Here is a 23,154-nt window from a genome sequence, read left to right as displayed (position 1 = left end):
GCACCCTGGGTTCCTGCCTCCCTTCTGTGGAGTGGGGTGTTCTGGAGACTGGTCTGTGTGAGGCAGACCCTGCTGGACCTGGAGTTGGGGGCGGGGACGGAGTAACAGCCTGGCTGGTCAGGGCTGACACAAAGGGAAGGTGGGCTGGGTGAACCCGTGAAGGGACAGAGGGTGGTCCTGGAGGATGGGGCAGGTGAGCTGGGGGGTCGAAGGGGAGCAGGGTTGTATGGGAAGCAAGTCATCCCATTTGATAGATCAGGAACAGAGCCAGCCAGAGACGCTAGTGGGGTAGAGAGGGGGTCCCGCTGTATCCTACTTCTTTGGTCAGTCCTTCAGCCTGTCTGCTCCAGGATCCAAGGGAATCTGACTCCTCCCCTCCCCCATTCTCTCCTCCACATCTCCCATTCCCTTCCCCCTCACCTCCACTTTCTTCTCCTCCACCTGCTGCTTTCCTGCTTCCTCCTCCCACTTTCTTTTCTTCTCCTGCCCCTCACTCCTTTCACGTGCATCCACTTCACTTCCCACCTGTCCTGGCTTCAGGTCTCAGTCTTTCCAAATGTGGAGAGATGTATCCCCCTTCCCCCCTTCTTTGCCCATCTCCCAGTGCTTGGTCTCAGTGTGGACACAACTGTAATTGCCTCACAGGCTGGTGGGGAGGGGGGATGAGGCTGCAGGGACCACTGGACCACAGGCTCAGGGACTAGGGGTGTGGTGACATCGGATGGCAGGTGGTGGCTTCTGAGAATGACAAGGCCAGTGAAATGGCAGAGAAGAACCTAGAGTCATGAGCATCCCTGACCTTCCTTTCTGCTGGGATGTTGGGTCTGCTTGGCTTGACCATCAGCCTGAATCTTCCCCTGCAAAGCTGCCTGTGTGAGAATCATGGGGGTTCAGACCTGTTGTGTTTGTGTATGTGTGTGTTCTTTAGAAGTGTTGCATATTTGAGGCAGGTCTGTCTGTAGATTATTGTGTGCATATGAGTATCTGTGACCTCTGTGTGTGCCTGTGTGTATATGTGTGTCTGTGGTTTCTGTGTGAATTGTGTGCACATCTGAGAGGTGTGTGTGACTGGGAGGCACCTGTGGTGAGTGTGCATGTGTGCACACTGAAAGCTCAGCTTCTCAAAAGTGACATCCTCAATCAACACCATGAAGAATGTAATCCACCCCATATTTTCTACATAACTTTCCTGCTTTGTTTTCCTGCAAACTCCTTATCACCAATCTATATAACATATAAATCTACTTACTTCACTTCCTGTGACTCTTTCACTCTAGGGCTCAAGGCCAGCCTGGGTGAGTAACTGCAGGAAGTGTCTGGGCAGAAGTGGGGCTGGGAGTCTGCGGTGGTTGATACCAGATGGGCAAAGACCAGAAGGCTGCAGACAGAAAGACAGAAATGTGAGAAACCCAGAATAAAGGAAAGCCTGTCCTGGACTGTAAGAGTAATCAGTTCGGATGGGGAAAGATTAGAAAGCGTGCTTGAAGGTATTCAGCTGGCTGAGGCACAGATAAAAAGCTAAAAGCAAACCTGATTTCTCCTCAGGTCTTGGAACAGCTGTAAAGTGTCAGGAGGACCCCACTTTGAGTGGTGAATGCTCTCGTCCGGTGATGCTCCGAGTCTGGCTTCGTTATTCCCATCTAATGAGTTAGCACAGCATCCATTACACAGTTGACTTCCTTATGGGGGAAGGGCCCACGTCTGAGGAAGGCGGCACCCTGGAGGTCCAGACACCCGTGACCAGCATCACTAACCTAGGAGGTCCGCAGAACCTCACCCAGGCCCTCCCACTCTCCCCTGCGCCTGATAGATGGCTGGCCTCCAGGGGGCGCTCAATACACAAGGAAGCGCTGAACCCTAGGGAGACTCAGTCAGGCAGCTGTCGCTGTCCATGGTGCCGAAAGCATGTCCCGAGGAGACCTCAGGTTCCTGCCTCCCAACTCTGCAGAAGGGCCTGACCCCAGAGGCTTATGTCCCAGTTTGGGGCCAGAAGGGGAAAGGGTGTGAAGGTGGATAGGCCTGGGGTGGAGCCAAGAACCTGGGGTCTTAGGGCTGGGCTGCTCTCTCTGCTCCAGCTCCCCTCTCTCTTGTTCACTCTCAGGCGTTGTCTGTCCTGGGGATGATGTCTGTCTGCCCCACCCGGCTGAGCCACAGGCAGGAGGATGTGCTTGCAGAGACTCTGTTCCCCCCACCCCATGACTCCTAAGTAACTGTCTTCATACCGGCTGCACCAAAAGAAACAAAACCTACACAACAAGTCTCAAAGTGAGAGGCCCTCTCAACTGACAAAGGAGAAGAGTGAGGGTCAGGAATACTAGACACTATGCTGGAGACTTTATCCAGTTCTTTCCACCCACCCTGTGCTTCTGGACATAAGGGGATACTCTCAGTCCCCACGGGGAAAGGACACACTTCCTGGCTCCTATTGGCCCCTCTTGCTGGACTCAGAGGTATTGTCAGGGGGACCTGGAGAGGGAGGCACCTACCTGGCCGCCTCCTGATTCTCAGTCAGCATTTGAGAAACAATGAGCTGAGCATCGGTCCTCTGTTGGGTCTGGGCACTGAGAGGCCCTGCCTCTGCATTGTCTCTCAAGTCCTGAGCTCCTAAACCAATTTACCTTCTTCTTATCTCCAGAATTTTCTGGTGGCCTCTTGCACGAGTTACAGGGTGTGTGGCTGTGAGTGGAGGGGAGAAGTAAGGAACAAGGGTCAACACCATCCTTTCTGCATTGGAAGTCTACCTATCAGTTGTTAGTGTTTCAACAACGGGTTGATCTGCATCCTCCTGCCTCATATTATCATGAACAGAATTATGACTCGGCTGTTTTTCTGGGTGCCCAGCAGTGGGTTTTAGGGATTAGACATTGTTTTACACTACACTTGTCCTTAGGGGTCAGTTTATGAACTTATGATGCATCTTCTTCCCTGCCATGGTTTTAGTGCTACAGGAAATTTTTGGTCCGTGTTTGCTTTGATTTTAAGTTCAAACACTAGTTATCTTGCCCTGGCTGTCATCACTCAGTTGGCTGGAGCATCATCCTGTAGACTGAAAGATTGCAGGTTTGAGACCCAGTCAGGGCACATGCCCAGGTTGCAGGTTCAGACCCTTGTTGCGACATGTATGAGAAGGGCAACCAATCAGTGTTTCTCCCTCTCCCAAAGGAGTAAAAAAACATTCTCAGGTCAGGATGGAAAATAATGAAAAAAATGTCAGGGTTTTCAGGAGGAAGATTATGGAGTCCTGCTTTCCTCCACCATCTCAGTGAAGACATGTAATTTTGAAGGCTAAGAAGGTGTTAGCAGAGGATGACATGGTGAGGAGCATTCCTGGAGGAGGGACATGGATGCTCAAAGACAGACAAAAGTGCATCACAACAAGGGTCTTCAGAGACTGGCTTGAGTGATTGACAGCTTAGAATATGGTGATGGAGAAGTAGACCAGGTGAGATTAAGTATCACTTTGAACAGAGGGGAGAACACTACACAGGGGGCTGCTTGCCCTTGCAAATAAAATGTTGTGAACCCATGACATTAAGTTATTTCCAGATTGTCTATGGTTGTGTTTGCCCTGCAAACAGAATTGCATCATTGAAACAGAGACCACGCAGCTTGCAAAGCCTAAAAATTTGCTTTCTAAAAAACAAAGTTTTTTCCTGACTCCTGACCTAGAATAACAAGTTGAAGCCTTGTAAAGTGTTCTTCTGGGCTGGGGAGATAGCGCAGTATTTTGATTTTGGTCAGCTCTGAGTCTTAGGAAATTCTATAGATGTCAATACATGGTTTTGCTTATAGCAGGACTAGTGGCAGGTAGGCAGGATGGAAAGGGAAGATTCAGGAGTGGAGAGAGATGATGGGAAGAAACCCACAGGAGGGATTTGAATAGAGAGTGAGGCGGACATGTTGCAGATGTAGTGTCTGGAACAGGACAGACACCCAGCCTCCAAGTGAAATGTCACTCACTCTCACAGTGCACCAGGACCTCTGCTGGGTGTTCTGCATATGGACTTTTATTCAATCCTCAAGCAACCCTGTGAGGTGGAACTTCTTACACCTAATCACATAGCAGGGAATGGCGACATGAAGGAGTAAGATGGCTGACCAGCTGTCATATTGATAGTTAATGGAAGAGCATGAACTTGATCCCAGGTCCCTCTGATTGCAACACCTAACACAGTTTTGACATCGCAGGAAATGCACGTACAGTAGTTTATGTGCTTCCTGCCCATGGAAACGTTCAGTCTCCAAGAATGAGCTTTCCCACATGGACATGCTGGCTTTTGACTAGGTCCTCATCTCTGTGTATGCTGTGTGGGTTCCCTTTGGAGGAGGATTCATTTCTGAAAGCTGATGGAGGCGTAATACATCTCTGTCTCTGTTCCCAAGGTCAGGCTGTCTTCTGTAGAGTGTGTGGGGTCAGCAGGGCTGTCTAACATGGGCTTCATCTGGTGTCCCTGTGGGAAGAGCAAAGAACAGGGTCAGAGCAGGGAGTTGGTGGGGTGTTGAGATCCCCTGAAGTGGATTTGATTGTGACAGGACCTTTGTTCATTCTTCCATTTTTTAATTAAATACCTGTACCTGTTTTTTGTCTTTAGCTGAGGATATGTTTATTGGTGTGTGTGTGTGTGTGTGTGTGTGTGTGTGTGTGAGAGAGAGAGAGAGAGAGAGAGAGAGAGAGAGAGAGAGAGAGAGAGAAAGAAACATTGATGTGAGAGAGAACATCGTGGTTTTCCTCCCATACATGCTCTGTCTGAGGATGGACCCCACACCCTAGGTATATGCCTGAGCAGGGGTCAAACTCTCAAACTTTCCATATATGGGACAATATTTCAATCAACAGAGCCACTCTCTGAGGGCTATTAAATATTTCTCAAGATCCCATGTCTTCAGTTATACAAGAAACACAGCTCTTATCTGTTTCTATACATGATAATGTGAGACAGGGAGATGCAGATCAACCTGTTGTTGAAACACTAGCTATTGATAGGTAGACTTCTAATGCGGAGAGGATGGTATTGACCCTTGTTTCCTACTCCTCCCCTCCACTCACAGCCACACACCCTGTGACTTGTGCAAGACATCACCATAAAATTCTGGAGATAAGAAGAAGGTAAATTGGTTGAGGAGCTCAGGACTTGAGGGACAATGCAGAGGTTTCTCTGCAATTCTACTCAACACTCACACAGCCCTGTGTGCAAAATACAACTATTTCAAAAAGAAAGAAACTAAGTCTCAAAGAAGTTAGGCACTTCTCAAGCGTCTTTCACATGTCTATGGTGTGTGAACACAACCCCTGGGCTGTCGGGGGTCTCCACGTGCCAGGCACTGGATACAGAAGAAAGGGTTTATGAAAATTGACTTCTCCTTCTGTTTGTCTCTCCTTTCCTCTTACACCAGGCAGTCCTCTGGTACCAGCTGAGTGGCCTACAACATGGCTGAATTCTGACACTGTCTACCTGTGGTATTATCTGATCCCACACTTCAGAGGCTCCCTCCCACATAATCAACATCCTCACTGCACATCAGATGCCAATTGCAAGTCCAGCTTGTCACTCCTTTCTTGGCTGTCAAGTTAACATTTCTCAAGAGGCTTTGCACTTCCTCTTCTCCCAGTCTCTCTTGAACTCACTCCAGTGAGGACATGTGCCTCCACCTGGCCTCCAGACCCATGATTGTCCACATCAGCTCTTACACCACTCAGCTCAATCTAAATGGCCATTTCTCAGACCCTGTCTCACCAGACTTACTAGCATTTGAGAAAACGTGAGCAGTGTCTCCTCCTTGAAGTTTGACTTGAAGTTTGACTCCCTTCTGGCCACCTGGATCCGACCCCGCACTCTTCTGGTCATTCATTTTTCTTCAGCAGTCTTCTTTCTGTGTCCACCATGTCTCCCTGACTCTAATCACTGGGGTGAGGGAGGGTCTCAAAGCTCTGTCTGCAGACTTCTTCTCATCTCAGTGGTGTCATGCACTATCAGACATTGGGGGAAGACCCCCAAATCTCCTCACTTCCCACCTGCCCTCTACTGAGCTCTTGACTCCGACCATCTGTTTGTCATCTTCAGGTAAACATTTCAGAAGCAGCTTAAACTTATGGTGACTGAAGCAAGGCTTTGTCTCTCACACTGTCCTCCTCCAGGGAGGTGGCCATTTTGGGAAATGGTAACTCAGTTCTTTAAGTTGCTCAGGGTGACCACATGAGAGACCTTCTGGTGACTGTGGATACTTATGGACATGCAGGTCCATCTGATGTCCAATGGCATCACTGGACAGCTATGATGTCTGTGGAATCACCTGTGACACCAATGGCACCTGTGAGGTAGGAGCCATGGTCTCTCTTTGCTCCCACCCCTAGTGCACCCCACATGCCATTGGCAAATCAGGTCCAAGTGCAAATCTGGTTGACTCCACCTTCAAAATGTATCCAGAACCCAACCACTTTATACTAAATTCATTGTTGTTCCCCTGATTCAGGCTTTCATATGGACTAACTTGTGCCCCCATATTCATGGGTTGAAGCTCTGATTCCCAATGGGACTGAACTTGGCATTTGGGCCTTTGGAGAAGGACTCAATTTTAAATGGGGTCATTAGGGCAAGACCCAAAATGACTTAAATCTTCATAAGAGGAAGAGGCACCAGAAATGCATGGACATACAGAAAAGGCCATGACAGGATACAGGGAGAAGATGGTCATCAGCAAGCCAAGGAGAGAGTTTTCTGTAGGGACGTTTTACATCAGTAACCTAATAATTTGTAAAAATGCAGATATTACCCAAGCGCCCAGAACAGTTGACAAGTGGAAGGTATTTGCTGAAGAGAAAGATCAGTGGTATGGTGTTGTGAGTCACGTGCTCAAAGACCTCACCTCGGTGCCTGCATTGGTCAGAGTTCAATGCGTAAGTGAGAGCCAGAGCACAGAGGGTGAGCAGGAACAAGGTGGGTGACCCAGGCAGGTGACAGGGCAGGGAGAGACCACCAGTGATGCTGAGAGGCAAGTGAGCAGGTGAGTGTGGGAGGCAGAAAGCACTAAAGGTGACTCTGGTTTTCTGGCGTCAAATGCCAGACAAAGTGGCCTGGGCCTCGTTAGCTCACAGTATTTTAGACTTGCTTTTTCACAGATGCAATGATAATGTGCATGGGAGAAAGGAGAGATGGAGAGGTGGTGGGTGGGGCATGACGAGGCAGGGCAGGGTGGGGAGCATCAGCAGGATAAGGACTAAGACGGGAGCTCAGCCTGAAGGGAATGGCCATGCTAAGCTGTGTTCAGAAGAAGTGCAGACGTGCTTTGCAGCATCTTGGTGCAGGAGGAGCTGATGCAGGACTAGGAGGGACAGGGACAGGTCTCTGATTGGGTGTCAGGGACAAGAAGACCAGTGATGAGGTGGAGATCCAGCAGGAGTATGTTTGTGGGAGTATTAACCACATCCTTCTTTGTTATGACACCAGGGGCTTTGCACCCCTAGGGAAACTATTTCTGCCAGACATGGCCAAAGGCTAAAGATAGGGAAGGACTTGCCTGCAAACGTGACTTGCACACGGCAATCCAGCCAGTCCAAAGGGCACAGTCCCTACCACCCCATCTATGGAGCTCTTACACCCCAGGCCCTTCCTCTCCTGTCCTAATCCCACCAGGACCAGGTACCAGGTAACAAGAGGCAGCCCCTACACCCTAGAGCCCACTGACATTATTCCAACCAGCCAGGCCTAAGCCTACTTCCCCTGCCTCACCTTGCCTTCCCCAGGGAGACCTCCATCAAGGATATGACCATGTGTCCCCCTTTCTCCTTCTATCTGCATCTGACCAGCCCCTGGGCTGCCCCACCTGGGCCTGTAGGGTGGGTTCTCTTCTGCCTCTTGGGAAGTGTGACCAATAAATGGTGGTATATGTCTCTCAGGTGTGTTGGCCTGATATACTGAGTAATGATAAAATCTACATTTTCAAAAACAAGGAGGGCATTGAAGACCTCATTTTTGTACATCCCAAATGCAGTGCTAGTATGGGCCCAGCCACCCTGGGGAGAAGGTGGGGGGTGCAGGCTGGGCACCAGATGCCCAGGTCACTCACCATGGAAGCTGGTGCCATGTCAGTGTAGGGGTCGTCCTTGTCCCCTGCTGGCCTGGCTGCTTTCTTTTTCTGGGTCCTCTTCACTCTGTGGGAGATGCCAGAGTCTTTGATGAGAGGTCACTCTCTAAAGCTGGAGTGAGTGACTAGGGCAGGTGCAGGGTGGAGCAGACCAGGGACCTTCACAACAAGACTTTCTAACCAGGTCCTCCTGATCTTGGACATCTGGGGCCACAGCTGGGAGCACACTGAAGCCTGGCTCAGCGGCTGAATTCTCACTACTACTGCACCCCCATCCTCCCCCAGGCCTCCCAACAGCTCCAGCCCCCGTTCTGCACCTGGGACCCACACCCTAGGCAGCTCACAGGAAGTAGGTGGTGCAGAGGCAGCCAGCCAGCAGGGCAGTGACACTGGCTCCCCCGACGGCCCCACGAACCACACCTGCCCTGGTCTCTGGTTTCCCTGCACAGGAGAGAGGCTCGGGTGAGCTCCCGTCTGAACAAGCAGCTGTTTTCCTTTCCCTGAAGCATGAAGGCAGGGGTGCCCCTCAGCTCCCATGCAGGCTCCTCACTGAGGTCCCCCAGAGCTGCAGCATAAAGGGCATGGTCTACAGACACCCCCTAGGCAGTCCCCATGCTCCTGGACAGCACCCCTCATTTCTTCTGAGACCAGGTGGCTCTCCACCTGGGTGTCTCTGAAGCAGATGCTCTCTGGCTGCCCAGGACCTTATGTCTCAGGGTCTGATGGGCATTCCTGCAGAGACACGCAGAGAGCTGTGGGAAGCCGAGAGACCCACCTCTCCTTCCTTCTGGGAAGCAATCTGAATGTTCTCTCCTCATCCCCTCTGGCCCTGTCACTCAGGGTCGAAGGTGGCCTTCGTGCCTCCAGACAGGGGCACAATCAGGGAGGTTCTCAGACTTCCTGGGGAGCCCCAAACCTGTCTCTTGGTTTCATCTGGCCAGCTTCCCAGGAGCCCCATGCCCACAGTAAGGGTGGTGTTTCTGAGCACTGCGTGTGTGAAGGGACTGAAGAAGGTCCCTGTCCAGTGTGGATGGGAACCAGATGTTGTCACCAATGGGAACAGGGCAGGGGAAGCTCTGGGCTCCAGGGACAGGCCAGGGTCAAGGCTGAGAGGCCAGCAGTCACAAAACACCCCAAAGAGATTATTCTGAGCACTGAAAAGACTCTGTGTGTGATACTATAAAGGAGGACACAGACCATCACACACAGTCCAGACCCCCAGCACATCCAGCACCACCAGTGGACCCCAGAGTAGATTGTGGATTGTGGGTGATGGTGCTGAGTCACTGCAGGTTCATCGACTGCACATGTCCCCTCAGGTGGCAGATGTGCTTGTAGGAAAGGGAGGGGCAGGTGTGGGGACAACCCCTCTACCTCCTGCTCAGCCTCACTGTGGGCCTGTAGCTGCTCTGAACATGGCATCTCCTGCAAAATGCCCCAAGCATGGATGACTGAGGGAAGAGCCTCCTTTAGGATGGGCAGGGAGGAGCTTGCAGGTCACCCTTGGTGGACAGCAGTGAAGGACATTGGGGAAGAGGCCTAAAGGGAGTTCCTCTATCTAACTGTGTCCTGTCCCTCTGTTGAACTTGGGAGACGTACTCTGAATCAGCTGGGCACAGACACCTGTTCAATCAACACCATATGGACAGGAGGCACCTTCCTACCTGGGCCATCTCCTCGGCAGGGACCAAATGCTGGGTTCTGGGGGGCACCTGGGATAGGAATAGAGGATGGAATGTGGTGAGACAATTGTAGGTACCCCCCATCTGTAGAGACAACAGAAGTGCAAGAGGGGCATGGCTATGTCCTTTGGGTCCCTTTCAGCCAGGCCTCCAGGACAAAGGCACCAGCACAGTAACCTGGCTCTCCTGCTCCCACACCTTCAGGGACCCCACTATTCTGACCCAGAACTCACAGGTGACGTTGAGTTGGATGGTTGTCTCCACAGTCACACCTGCTGCAGGAAACTGCACCTGACAGGTGAGGTTGGTCCCATGGTCCTGGGGCCGTGGGGTGAGGGTGAGCACAGAGGACAGGTGGGTCCTGGGGCCCAGGGAAGTGTGAGCAGCTGACATCCAGGAGAAGAGGGGGGGCGTGCCCCGCTCACAGGCCCAGGGCACAGAGCAGGTCAGGTTCATGGGGCGGCCAGACTCCAGGGTCCCCGGGATGAGGATGTCAGGTGTGTTATTGAGGGCTGATGAAGAGAAGGGAACAGGGGATCAGGAGATGGTCTCAGGTGTGGCCCTAAGAGATGTTTCAGGCCTTTGTCCATATCCTCCCTCTGAGCCCCAACATGCTGTTCCCCCATCCACCTCCAAGGATGGGGCCATCTCAGCCCTGCCTGGGGCCACCGTGAACTTCCCTGTGGCTTCTCCTGAAGCCTGTTCCTTACCTGTCACAAGCACAGTGAGCTGGTTCCATTTGTAACTATATTTGCCATAGGACCCTCTGTCCACCCTAAAGAAGTATCTTCCTGTGTCTCTTCTCTGTGCATCTCTGATGTCCAGGGAGCAGTCGTGGTTCCTGGGATGCCCCTGGAGCTGGAATCGTCCCTGCATCTCCTCCTGCACTTCTCGATCTTGGTTGTTTGTGGCCACGGGTGGACCTTGTAATTCATTAGTCCCTTCCCGGAACCAGTAGCCATAAGCAGGAATGCCGTGATGCCGATTGCTCCCCGGGTAGATGAAGGAGCAGGGCACAGAGACACACAGGCCCTCCTGCACTGTCACCAGCTCCTGTACGATCACTGTGTATCTTCCATTTTGAGCCAGGGACCCTGTGGGGAAAGCAGGGTCAGCAGCTGCCCTCACCCACCCCCAACCTTCCCCTCATCCTCTCACCTGCCCACAGCAGGGCCAGCAGCCGTGGCAGCATGGCTGACAAGGAGGGTGTTTGGTTCCTGTGGGTGAAAAAGAATGTAGGCGGTCATTGGAGGGGGGGTTGTGGGGAGACCACGGAAGCTGGGAGGACCACGAGGTCTGAGCTGTTGACAAAAGAGGAACCTCAGAGCCAAAGCACATCCCTCTCTGCTCGGGGCCTATGCACACCCAGCAACCCAGAAATGCTGGCTACTTGCCCTGAGTAGAGCAGAAGTGGAGCCCATCTCAAGTCCTGCCCCGCTCAGGGACCCCCTGCAGGACCATAAGTGGACCCCCACCTCTGAGTACAGACACGTGAATCTCCTAAGGGCCCCCCCCAATAGAGGGAAGTGTCAACCCCTGCATGAGCAGAAGTCAGAGCCTCATGTGGGAGACATGCTGGGTCCCACAGGGTGTAGGGCTGGTAATGTTCCTGTGAAGGTCAGAGCAGAAGGGAAAAGGGGGGTCCCTGTGAAGAGAAAGACAGTGCTCACTCACCCATTCATTCATTCACTCACTAATTCATTCACTCACTCATCATTCACTCATTCATTCATTCACAAACACTGGGTGAGCATCTAAGTGTCAGATATGTGAAGACGAAACAAGAGGGGACCCGTGGACCTGGTCCATGACCCTGAAAGAGTCCCCACCACAGACACCCCTGCCTCCCAACACAGAAAGGATGTGGTCACTGGGGAGTTGACCACATTTCTTGCTCACATACTGGGTTTTTTCTAAAAAAAAAAAAAAAAAAAAAACAAAAAAAAACGAGTGTGGGGTATTTTAAAAATCTAATATGCTGAGAAACTGCAAGACTGTTTTCCAAAGCAGAAGCACAGCTTTGCAGTGGAGAGCAAATCAGAAGAGGTCGGCTTCTTTCTTTTCCCTCCCACAGTTCTTCTTTCATTTTTTAGTTTTTTGGTAATAGTCAACTTACAGAGTCATGGTGAAACTTCATTTTGTGAGTTGATTTAAATTTATGTCATATTGGTAATGTTGAACATATTTTCATGTATTTATTGACTATTTGTATGTCTTTATAGAATTGTCTATTCAAGTAATTTATGAAATTGTAAGTGGGTTCCTTTCTGTTTCTTGTTGCTGTTAATAACTATTTTTCTACAATGGGGCTTATTTTTTGATCATTGCTTCATATGAATATCTTGAATATATTCTGGATTCAAGTCATTCATGAAGTCTGTATTGTAGATATTTTTCTCCAAGTCTGTAATTTTTTTCTCTAACTCTCTTAATAGTGGCTTTTATAGAACAGCAAGCTCTTGTTCCCCAAGATATGTGTCGCTCACAGTGTGACTCTCTACTGCATCAGGATGTAGAATAACAAGGCAAACCAAGTCTCGAGGGCAGGTGGGAATATTCATGGTTGGGCAGCAGGTCACATGAGCAGGGCAGAGGATGAATATTGGCCACTCAAAGAGAGCCTGGTACCTGAAAATGTTACCCAATGAGGAAAAGTGTCTTTGCAAATGGGACATAGGTGAGGATATTGACCTGGAGAGAATCCTCCCTTGTTGAGGTTGGTCTTTGAATGTAGTCACATGTGTCCTCCAAGGGAGACACAGCAGGTGACTTTCTGCACCTAGAGCAAGATGAGGCAGTGCAGGCAGGGACAGGCTGCAGTGACCCAGACACCAACCAAGGACAGCTGAGAGCCCCAGCCCCTGGAAATCACAAAGGTGGACTCTCCCCTGCAGCCTGTGAGGATGTGCATCCCAACCAATCACCGAGTTTCCACACATCAGACCTCATTTTTCATCATGGGGGTTAGGACATATGACCCCAAAATATGACACCTAGTCTTTGTTCCAGTGATCTCAGTTGAGAACTTAGAAGGACACAGGGAAAAGATATCTTACTCCTTACATGAATTTCTAGCCCCCAAATCACTGAGACCAGTTACGATGTGTTTTCTGTGTCTTCTCTCCTCTGTGGGTGGCCAGAGCCTGTCCTCACTCACCGCTGTCACCCTCTCACACTGTCACACATGCGCCCATCTCCAGTCCTGACCATCTCTTCATCTCCATCAGTCACACCAGCACACTCGCAGATGTCCCTTGATGGTCAAGAGGTGGCTTCTCAGAATGAACATTCCCCTCAAATCCCCTCTCTGGTCTTGAAACACAGGCCCTCTCTTCTGTGACTCAGTGCTGTAGTGTCATCACTGATTTAAATTCTATTCTCTTGCCTCCAGAATGGCAGCTTCTGGATGACATGGATTTTGCTGCTGGGTTCACAGTTGCATCCCCAGTGTCTGCAAGATCGCACACAGTAGGGGTTCAGTCATACTACCAGAGAGGCTATAAATAAAAAAATAACTATTATTTTGTTCAAAACCACATAAGAATTACTCACACACTTAGATATATAAGAATCTGAAGGGAAGGGCATTTCTGCAGAAGGAACTGCACGTGCAAACTCTCAGAGTCACAGAGGCCATGGCCCAGCTAGGTGTGGAGATGGTGTGAGATTCTGGAAGAGGGTGGAATCCAGTGGAGAGTCCAGCAGGACACAGGCTATGCCAGCTCTAAATCCAGTCTGTGGAGATTGTTTCTCATCCCGGACACAGAGAAGAAATGTTGCTGTTCAAACTATGTGGGGCAAGGAGGATAAGTGTGTGCAAAGACAGTTGGGAGGCCTGGGTTGACTACAGAGGTTGAGGCAGGACTTGATTAGGTTCAGAGACCCAGGAAGAGATGAGGCCCCAGGAACAACCAGGGTCAGGATGGGGTGGAGATGGGCATTGAGCTGAGCTGCGATAAGGAGGAACGGTAAAAAAAACTTAGTGATTTATTGAATCACTAAGCAGGAAGGGAGGGCACTGTATCATCTGTGTGACCAGGACCCAGTAAAGTAGTGGGTTGGGGGAGGAAGATGGCAGCTCAAAAAAAAAAAAACATGGTGACAGAGCAATCCCAGGGACCATCCAGGAGGTGGTGTCTGGGGCATGTTGGGCAGTGAGAATCCTGAGTCACTCACCTGAGACATCAATATGAGATTGTGTTTGCATCTTTCATGCCCCTTGTGGGCCTCATCACCTTCCTCCTGTGGTACCTGACTCTGAGAGAAGAGACCTAGCTTTTCCAGTCTGGTTGGATCAGGGTGCAATGGACAGCAGACCCAATCCCCTGTTTCTTTCTCAAGAGACAGTGGGGAGAATGAAGTGGGGGAGGGCAAGTCTCAAAGATTATCTCGAGCACAGTAGGTACATCTCAGCCTGGACACTCATGAAGGCTGTCCATGTGAGTCCTCACCCACCCCCTCCTGCCAGCACAACCCCTGATACATCGGTGTCCCTGGCCCTGGCCCTGGAATCATCCACATGCCCCTTGCCCTCCCCTCTACTTCCTCCCACCTGAGGCAGAGCTCACACAAAGACGATGAGGCAGAGCAGCAAGAATAGTGTCTTAGCAGCTGCTTTGACCATGGTCACCAGCACCACCACTGTCCCAGGCCCTGGTTTTTCCTGCAGGGAAGAGGGACAAGGAGGGAGTCGCCTGCTCAATGGCAGTCCTGTGTCCTTTGGTCCCACTGGGAACCTGGAGGGCATCCTCCAGGCCTTCCTGAATCAGTAGCCGCGGGACTGCCTGTGCCTTTACCCCTGAACCTGCCCTGACTCCCTGCAGTGAGACAGAAAATAAAAGGCCTCAGTTGACATTCATCAAAATAAAACATTATGTTCATTAATTAATTCTATGGAGCAAGTGAAAAGCCAACCCATTTAATGGGAGAAATATTTGCTAATTCTAGATCTGGTCATGCTTATGATCCAGCACATGTGAAGAACTCTTACAGTCCAGGCTGGTGGCTCATTTGGTTAGAGCACCATCCCAATGTGTCCAGGTTGTGGGTTCAATCCCTGGTCAGGGCACATACAAGAAGCAAGCAATGAGTGCATAAATAAGGGTAACAAAAAATTGATGTTTCTCTTTCACTATGTCTCCCTTCCCCTCTCTCTAAAATCTATTTATAATATATCTTAAATGAAAAACATTCCTACAACTCAAGAACAGAAAGTCAAGCAATCCCATTAAAAATGGGCAAAGGACTTGAAAATAATTTCTTGAAAGATGAATACAAAGGGACAGTAACTCCACAAGAAAATAAATGGCCTCATTATTATTGCACACAAATGCAAATCAAAGGTACAGTGAAATAGCCTTTTGCCCCCACTAGTGACCTGTACTATTTTTCATGGAGAATAACAATGCACATTATTGTGGGGAAAAATCGGAAGGCTTATACTTGCTTTGGGGAACCTGAAATGGAGCTGCCACCATAGAGATCAGTTTGCAGTTTCTTCTTAAAGTGACACACAGACACTACCATGTGATCCAGTAATTCCATTCTCAGGCATATGTCCCAGAAACCATATGTTTTAACAAAAAAAGTGTAACCAATATTCACAGCAGTGCTCTCACTGTCAAAAATGGAAACACCCAAACGTCTACCTACTGATCAACAGCTGAGTGTGAAACACCCACACAATGGAATGTTATCCAACTGTATATACAGAAGTTGTGTGATGGAATTATGCACCTGAGCCTATATGATAGTATTAACCAATGTCACCTCATTAAGTTCCATGAAAAAGTAAAAAAATAAAGAACAAAATATAAGAATAAAGATATTAAAGACTGTAGGACAAAAACTAAACTTGAACCTGGGGGGACTGACCAGGAGAAGTAGGATCAGGGGCCCAAGGGGCTGCTCTGCATGCGGGTGGTGCCTTGTTCTCCTGGTGCAGCTGACAGGGGCTAGGAGAGTCCTGGGGGGGTGGCATATGGGACAGCTGCTCACAGAGCCATGGGGGAGGAGGAAAAAGAGGGAGCACTCTGTTATTAGGGTGTGGCCTAAGAACAGAGTGCTTAGGGTGAATCCAGTGTGAGGGAGACACCTGGCCCTGACTTGACTTGGAAGAAGCCATGCTCCCTAAAGCCCACAATGATCTCCTTCCTACCTGGGCCATCTCCCAAGCAGACAATGATGGCTGAGTTCTGGGGGGCACCTGGAAGAGGAAGAGTGGGTAAAATGGGGTGAGACACTTGTAGGTAACCCCCCATCTGTAGAGACAACAGAAATGCAAGAGGGGCAGGGCTGTGTCCTCTGGGTCCCTTCTCAGCCAGGCCCCCAGGACAAAGGCACCTGTACAGCAGCCTGGCTCTCCTGCTCCCACACCCTCAGCGACCCTGTTGTTCTGACCCAGCACTCACAGGTGACGTTGAGTTGGATGGTTGTCTCCACAGTCACACCTGCTGCAGGAAACTGCACCTGACAGGTGAGGTTGGTCCCGTGGTCCTAGGGCTGCGGGGTGAGGGTGAGCATGGAGGACAGGTGGGTCCTGGGGCCCAGGGAGGTGTGAGCAGCTGACATCCAGGAGAAGAGGGGGGGCGTGCCCTGCTCCCAGGACTCCAGGGTCCCCGGGATGAAGATGTCAGGTGTGTTATTGAGAACTGATGAAGGGAAGGGGGAACAGGAGATCCGGAGTTGGGATCCCATGTGCAGCCCTGGGAGAAGCCTCAGACTTTGGTCCAGATCCTCCCTCTGAGCCTCAACATGCTGTTCTCCAGTCCTCCTCCCAGGATGGGGCCATCCCAGCCCTGCCCTGGGGCCACTGTCAACTTCCCTGTGGCCTCCACCGGAGCCTGTTCTTACCTGTCACATGCACAGTGAGCTGGTTCCATTTGTAACTATATTTGCCATAGGACCCTCTGTCCACCCTAAAGAATTATCTTCCTGTGTCTCTTCTGTGTGCATGTCTGATGTCCAGGGAGCAGCTGTGGTTCCCGGGATCCCCAGGGAGCTGGAATCAGCCCTGGATCGTCTCCTGCACTTCACAATCTCAGTTGTTTGAGGCCACAGGGGAATCTAAATTTGTGTTAGCTTTTTCCCAGAACCAGTAGTCGTCAGCAGGGTAAACCATGTACCAGTGGAAATGCGAGTAGTGGAAGGAAGGAGCAAGGCACAGAGACACACAGGCCCTCCTGCACCGTCACAGATTCCTGCACTGTTAGGTTGTATCTTCCATCCTGAGCCAGGGACCCTGTGGGGAAAGCGGGATCAGCAGCTGCCCTCACCCACCCATAGCCTTCCCCTCAGCCTCTCACCTGCCCACAGCAGGGCCAGCAGCAGTGGCAGCATGGCTGACAAGGAGGGTGTCCTGTTCCTGTGGGTGAAAAAAGAATGAAGGCGGTGGGAGGGGGACTGTGGGGAGACCACGGAAGCTGGGAGGAGCACAAGATCTTATTTGTTCACAAAAGAGGAACCTCAGAGGAAAAGTGCATCCCTCTCTGCACAGAGCTGGAAAACACCCACCACCCAGAGATACTGGCCACCCCCCAAAAGAAGAGCAGATGGAGCGCTGACCCCAAGTTCTGGCCACTCATGGGCTCTCCTACAGGACTGCAGCAGGTACAGGATCCCTGAGGACAGACACGTGAATCTCTTAAGGGGCCCCATCAGAAGGGATGGTCAACCCCCTACATGAGCTCCAGGAGTCAGAGCCTCATTTGGAAGTCGTGCTGGGTCCCACAGGGTGTAGGACTTGTAATGTTCCTGTGAGGGTCGGGAAAGAAGGGTAGAGGGGATCCCTGTGAGGAGAAGGCAGCAGTCACTTATTCATTCATTTATTGACTCACTCACTCATTTATTTACTTATTCATTCATTCATTCATTCATTCACTTACTCGCTCACTCACTAGTTCACTCATTCACAAGCACTCAGTGAGCACCTAAGTGTCAGCTGGCTGGAGACAAAACAAGAGGTGGTCCGGGGACCTGGTCTATGTCCCTGAGAAAGCCCCCACCACAGGAAGGCTGTAGTCACTGGGCAGTTGACCACGTTTCTGCTCACATACTTGTTTTTTCTAAAAACACAAGTGTGGGGTTTTAAAAAAAATCTAGTATGCTGAGGAACTGCAAGACTGTTTTTCAAAGCAGATGCAGAGCTTCGCAGTAGACAGAAAAGAAAAAGAGGCCAGTTTACTTCTTATTCCCTCCCACAGTGCTTTCAGTTTTTGTTTTGTTTTGTTTTGGTTTTTTGATAATAGTCAACTTACAGAATCATGGGGAAACTTCCTTGTGTGATTTAATTTAAGTTTATCTCATATTGGTAATGGTGAACATATTTTCATGTATTTATTGACTTTTTGTGTGTCTTTATAGAAATGTCTATTCAAATAATTGAGCAAATTGTAAGTAGTCCTTTCTGGTTTGTTTTTGTTGTTAACTGACTTTTTCTATAGTGGGATTTACTTTTTTGAGTATTGCTTCACATGAATATCTTGGATATATTCTGGGTTCAAGTGATAAATGAAGTTTATATTTGTAGATATTTTGCTCTAATTCTGCAACTTTTTTTAACTCTCTTACTATTGGCTTTTTAGAACAGCAAGCTCCTGTTCCCCAAGACATATGCCCCCCACAAGGTGACCCTGTACTGCATCAGGATGTGGAACAACAAGGCAAACTGTCTGGAGGGCAGATGAGGACATTAATGAGGGGCAGAAGGTCACATGGCCATTGCAGAGGGTAAATATTGGCCACACAAAGAAAGCCTACTACCTGCAGATGTTACCTGATAAGGAAAAGAGTCTTTGCAGACGGGATGGAGGTGAGGATACTGACCTGGAGAGAATTCTCCCTTGTTGAGGTTAGTCCCTGAATGTAGTCACACGTGTCCTCCAAGGGAGACATAGCAGGTGACTTTCTGCATCCAGAGCGGAATGAGGCAGTGTGGCCAGGGACAGGCTCCAGTGACCCACACACCAACCAAGCATGGCCAAGATCCCAAGGCCCTGGGAATCACAAAGGTGCGCTCTCCCCTCAAATCTCTGAGGGCGTGAGTCCCACCAACCACCTGATTTCCACACATCGGAACTCATTTCTCATCACGGGGTCCAGGACATGGGACCCCAACATGTGGCATCTAGTCTTTTGCTTTTCCAGGGGGTCTCAGTTGAGAACTTAGAAGGACAGAATGAGAAGATATTTTACTTCCTGCATGAACTTCTGGCCCCAAGAACCAAGAGGATAACACTTTACCAAAAAAGGCTCTGAGTGTGTGGTAACGTGTTTCAATGGCCTCAGGAAGCAACATAGGCAGGAACTTACGGGGCGGCTCGGGGAAAAGGCAGAGAAGGAACCGAGAAAGGACCTTCTTCACTGCATTCACTCCTCTGTTCCTCTTTGCAGACAAACTCCTCAGAGGGTTTTCTGGATGCTGGGATCCCATATCACCTCCTCCAGTTCTCTCCTGATCCTGCTCCAATCACATCTTCACACCTTTCCCAAAAACCACTGAAGCCCGGTGACAACATGTTTTCTTGTGTCTTCTCTTCTCTCTGGGCTGCCAGAGTCTGTCCTCACTCACCACTGTCACCATCTCACACTGTCACACAAGCCCCCATCTCCAGTCCTGACCACTTCCTCTTCTCCATCATTCACACCAGCATACTCGCAGATGTCCCCTGGTGGTCATGAGGTGGCTTCTCAGAACGAACGTCCCCCTCAAAACCCCTTTCTGGTCCCAAAACACAGGCCCTCCCTTCCGTGGCTCAGTGCTGTAGTGTCATCACTGATTTAAATTCTATTCTCTTGTCTCCAGAATGGCTGCTTCTGCAATACATGGATTATGCTGCTGGGTTCACAGTTGCATCACCAGTGTCTGCAAGATCGCACACAGTAGGGGTTCAGTCCTACTTGCTAGAGAGGATATAAATACATCACAATACCACATATTTTATTGTTCACCATATGCAAGAAATAGACACACACACACACATGCAATGAGGTGACTCTTAACTGAGACAAAGGATGATCAGCACTTGGAGATGTAGGAATCAGAAGGGAACGGCATTTCAGTAGAAAGAACTGCACATGCAAAGTCTCAGAGTCACAAAGGCTGTGGCCCAGCTGGGTGCAGGGATGGTGTAAGACTGCAGAAGAGGGTGGAATCCAGTGGAGAGTCCAGGGCACAGGACACACCAACCCTAAATCCAGCCTGTGGATTTTGCCCCTCAGCCCTGGGCCCTGAGAGGAAACTTTGCTGATCAAACCATGCAGAACCTGAGGATAGGTGTGTGCAAACACAATCAGGCAGCCTGAGTGGAGGACAGAGATAGTGGCAGGACTTTGTTAGGTTAAGAGACCCAGGAAGAGATGAGATCACAGGAATGACCAGGGTCAGGATGGAGAGGAGATGGGCACTGACCTGAGCTGTGCTAAGGAGGAAGGATGGACAAGACTTAGTGACTTTGAATCACACAGAAGGAAGGGAGGGCATCCCTGGCTACCCTGACCCTGGTCTCAGCCCCCTGTCCTTTGCCTCCTCTCCCCTCCCTTCCCCTGAGGCAGAGCTCACATGAGGATGATGAGGCAGAGCAGGAGCAGCAGGGTCCTAGCAGCTGCTTCCACAATAGTCAGCAGCACAACCCCTGCCCCAGGCCCTGATTTCCCTGCAGGAAAGAGGGATGGGGAGGGAGTCACCTGCTCAGTGGCAGCCTTGTGTCCTTTGGCTCCACTGGGAACCTGCAGGGCATCCCCCAGGCCTTCCTGCATCAATAAACTTGGGACTGCATGTGCCTTTACCCCTGAACCTGCTCTGATTCCCTGGCCATTGGACAGAAAATAAAAGGCTTCAGTTGGAATTCATCAAAAGAAAACATTCTGTTCATTAGTTAGCTCTGTAAGAAAGTGAAAAGCCAACCCATTTAATGAGAGAAATACTTCCTAATTGTAGATGTGATAAGGCTTCTTATCCAGCACATATAAATACTCTTACAGTCCTGGCTGGAGGCTCAGCTGGTTAGAACAAAATTCCAGTGTGCCAAGGTTGTGGGTTCAACTCCTGGTCAGGGTAGTTACAGGAAGCTACCAATGAATCGATAAGTAACTGTAACAGCAAATTGATGTTTCTCTCTCTATTCCTTCATCTCTTGGTGAAATAAATTTAGAAAACAAATCTTACACAAAAAATATTCTTACAATTCAACAACAAAAGATCAAAAAGACCCAGATGAAAATGTGCATGGGGTTGAATTGTTCTAAAAATTTAATTTAAAAAAATGGGCAAAGGATTTGAGAAAATTTTCTTCAGAGGTGCGTACAAATGGGCAGTAACTCCCCAAGAAAATAAATGGCTTCATTATTATTACACACAAAAGCAAATCAAATATGTGCTAAAACAGCCCTTCATGCCCACTAGTGACCTGTAATATTTTTAAAGGAGGATAACAATGTAGGTTATTATGGAGAGAAATTGGAAGGTTTACACTTTTCTTTGGGGAACCTGAAATGAAGCTGCCACCCTGGAGATCAGTCTGAAGTTTCTTCTAAAAGTGACACACAGACACTACCATGTGACCCAGCAATTTCACTCCCAGACATATGCCCCCAAAACATTATGTTCCAACAAAAAAAGCATAACCAATATTGACAGCAGTGTTCTCACCATCAAAAATGGAAACACCCAAACGTCTGTCTACTGATGAATGGATGAGCTGAATGTGATACAACCATACAATGGGGTGTCAGTAAATACTATGTACAGAAGTTATGTTGTGGAATTGTCCATTTGAGCCTATGTATTTTTTAAACAATGTACCTCATAAGTTGAATGAATAAGGAAAGAAATAAGGAAAGAATAAGAATAAATATATTAAAAACTATAGAAGGGAAACTAAATGTGAGCCTGGTGGACTCAACAAGCCACATGCTGAACAGGCCCCAGGCCCTGCATCAGGGCCACATCCCTTCTAGGCCCGGGGACCCCAGGACAAGCCCCCACACACCTCTGTCCTGGCAACAGCAGGGCCCAGATGGTCTGGGTTCCTGGCATCCTGAGGCTGAACCCGAGAACAAGGTGGAAGCTGTGGAGACTCGTCCCAGCTGAGCTGAGGTCACTGCTGGCCTGGATTGGCTCCTACCCCTTCCCCATTCTCTCTCACATCTCCAGAGCAGGGGCCGCCCACACACCAGCTGCCTACACTTGCTGGGCACCGAGAGGAGACGCAGGGACATTTGGGCACCAGCAGGTGCTGCACTCAGAAGGTGAGTGCCCCTCTGTGTGCAGCCCCTTCCCAGGGCAGCACCACACCCTGGGGGGGGGAGGATTCCCACAGGGCACCATGATGAGGGCTGCACTCAGGACAGTTAATATTGAGCCAGTTAGATTGAGAGCAGTGTTGTGAGTCCCACACAGTTGCTGCCAGGTAGGAGGACCCCGCACCATGCAGGCCCCTGAGGGCTGCCCCCAGAAGCTACCTGAATAAATCCCAGCATGGGTTGGGTTTCGGCAGTGAGGGGTCTCTCAGTTCTTGTGGGGGGATTGGAGAGGCTTGACTGCATGACTCTGGAGGCTTACAGTGAACTCAGTCAGCTCAGGATTTCATAAACACGTACCAAGGACCGGGCATTTCAAGCAAGAGAAGTGTATTTAAGCCTGGGAAGTCCAAGTCTGTGTGTCAGCAGCTTTGGTTCCTGGTGTGAGCCCGACTCTCGGCTTGCTGGTGGCCGACTTCTCCCTGTCCTCATGTGGCCTTTTTATTTTGCATGTGGGAAAAGGAAGGGGAGATTGCTTTCTGTCTCTTTTCTTACAAAGCCATCAATCTTAGGGGACCACTCTCAGGAGCTCCTTTAATCTCAATTATTCTGAAATAACAATCATGTCACTTCAACATATGGATTTGGGGGGACCTGATTCAGGCTGTGGCATTCAGGCTCCATGGGGTCCCCACATTCCATCCATACTTGTCCTTATTGTAGGCAGTTGTCTACAATAAGATTCTACACCTGTCTTGTGCAGAGTCTTTCTTCTCTTACTACAATACACTCAGTCCCCTTATTGCAATAATCCTTGTTTAAAACTCCTCACCTGAGGATATTATTTTTACTAGAGAGAGAGAGAGAGAGAGAGAGAGAGAGAGAAATGTATCAGTTGTCTAGAATATGCATCCCAACCAGAAATCAATACTATAACCTAGGCATGTGCTCTGATCAGGAATTTTACCAGCAATGCTTTGGTGTAAGAGACCACGCTGCAACCAATTAAGCCACTTACCAGGACATGCGATAGCATTTTGAATAAAGTCTCTCCTTATTCACTTCCAGATTTGTTTTTTTGCATGACAGGCTGAAGGCTGAAGGTCAGCCTCCTTTGCTTGGCTGTGCAGTCCTTGGTGAGCAGATTCCAGAC

At 49.7% G+C, this 23,154-nt stretch overlaps 1 protein-coding gene, 1 long non-coding RNA gene and 1 pseudogene across 2 annotated transcripts; all 3 read right to left on the bottom strand.

The window, feature by feature from the left end:
• Nucleotides 1-3,985: 3,985 nt before the first annotated feature.
• Nucleotides 3,986-15,945, bottom strand: CD33 (CD33 molecule). Its single transcript, XM_053659753.1, is given in 10 exon segments — nucleotides 3,986-4,337; nucleotides 4,340-4,451; nucleotides 8,065-8,149; nucleotides 8,427-8,523; nucleotides 9,747-9,794; nucleotides 9,998-10,276; nucleotides 10,475-10,858; nucleotides 10,923-10,981; nucleotides 14,333-14,427; nucleotides 15,922-15,945. Coding segments are annotated over 10 exon segments (1,224 nt in total). The 5' UTR covers nucleotides 15,931-15,945; the 3' UTR covers nucleotides 3,986-4,281.
• LOC119036194 (uncharacterized) lies at nucleotides 12,764-14,325 on the bottom strand. The gene is made up of 2 exons (XR_005079943.2): nucleotides 13,317-14,325; nucleotides 12,764-13,215 (listed from the first exon to the last, which is right to left on the bottom strand). It is a non-coding gene; the product is annotated as an uncharacterized LOC119036194 (long non-coding RNA).
• LOC128626603 (myeloid cell surface antigen CD33-like) lies at nucleotides 15,921-17,144 on the bottom strand (annotated as a pseudogene).
• Between the last annotated feature and the right edge of the window lie 6,010 nt (nucleotides 17,145-23,154).

Source organism: Artibeus jamaicensis, unplaced genomic scaffold, assembly GCF_021234435.1.
Source record: "Artibeus jamaicensis isolate MK-2021 breed Jamaican fruit bat unplaced genomic scaffold, CSHL_Jam_final scaffold_804, whole genome shotgun sequence".
In the NCBI taxonomy this organism is placed as follows: domain Eukaryota; kingdom Metazoa; phylum Chordata; class Mammalia; order Chiroptera; family Phyllostomidae; genus Artibeus; species Artibeus jamaicensis.
The sequence above is the reverse complement of the archived record's forward strand: the minus strand, read 5'-3'. Positions and strand labels throughout refer to the sequence as shown.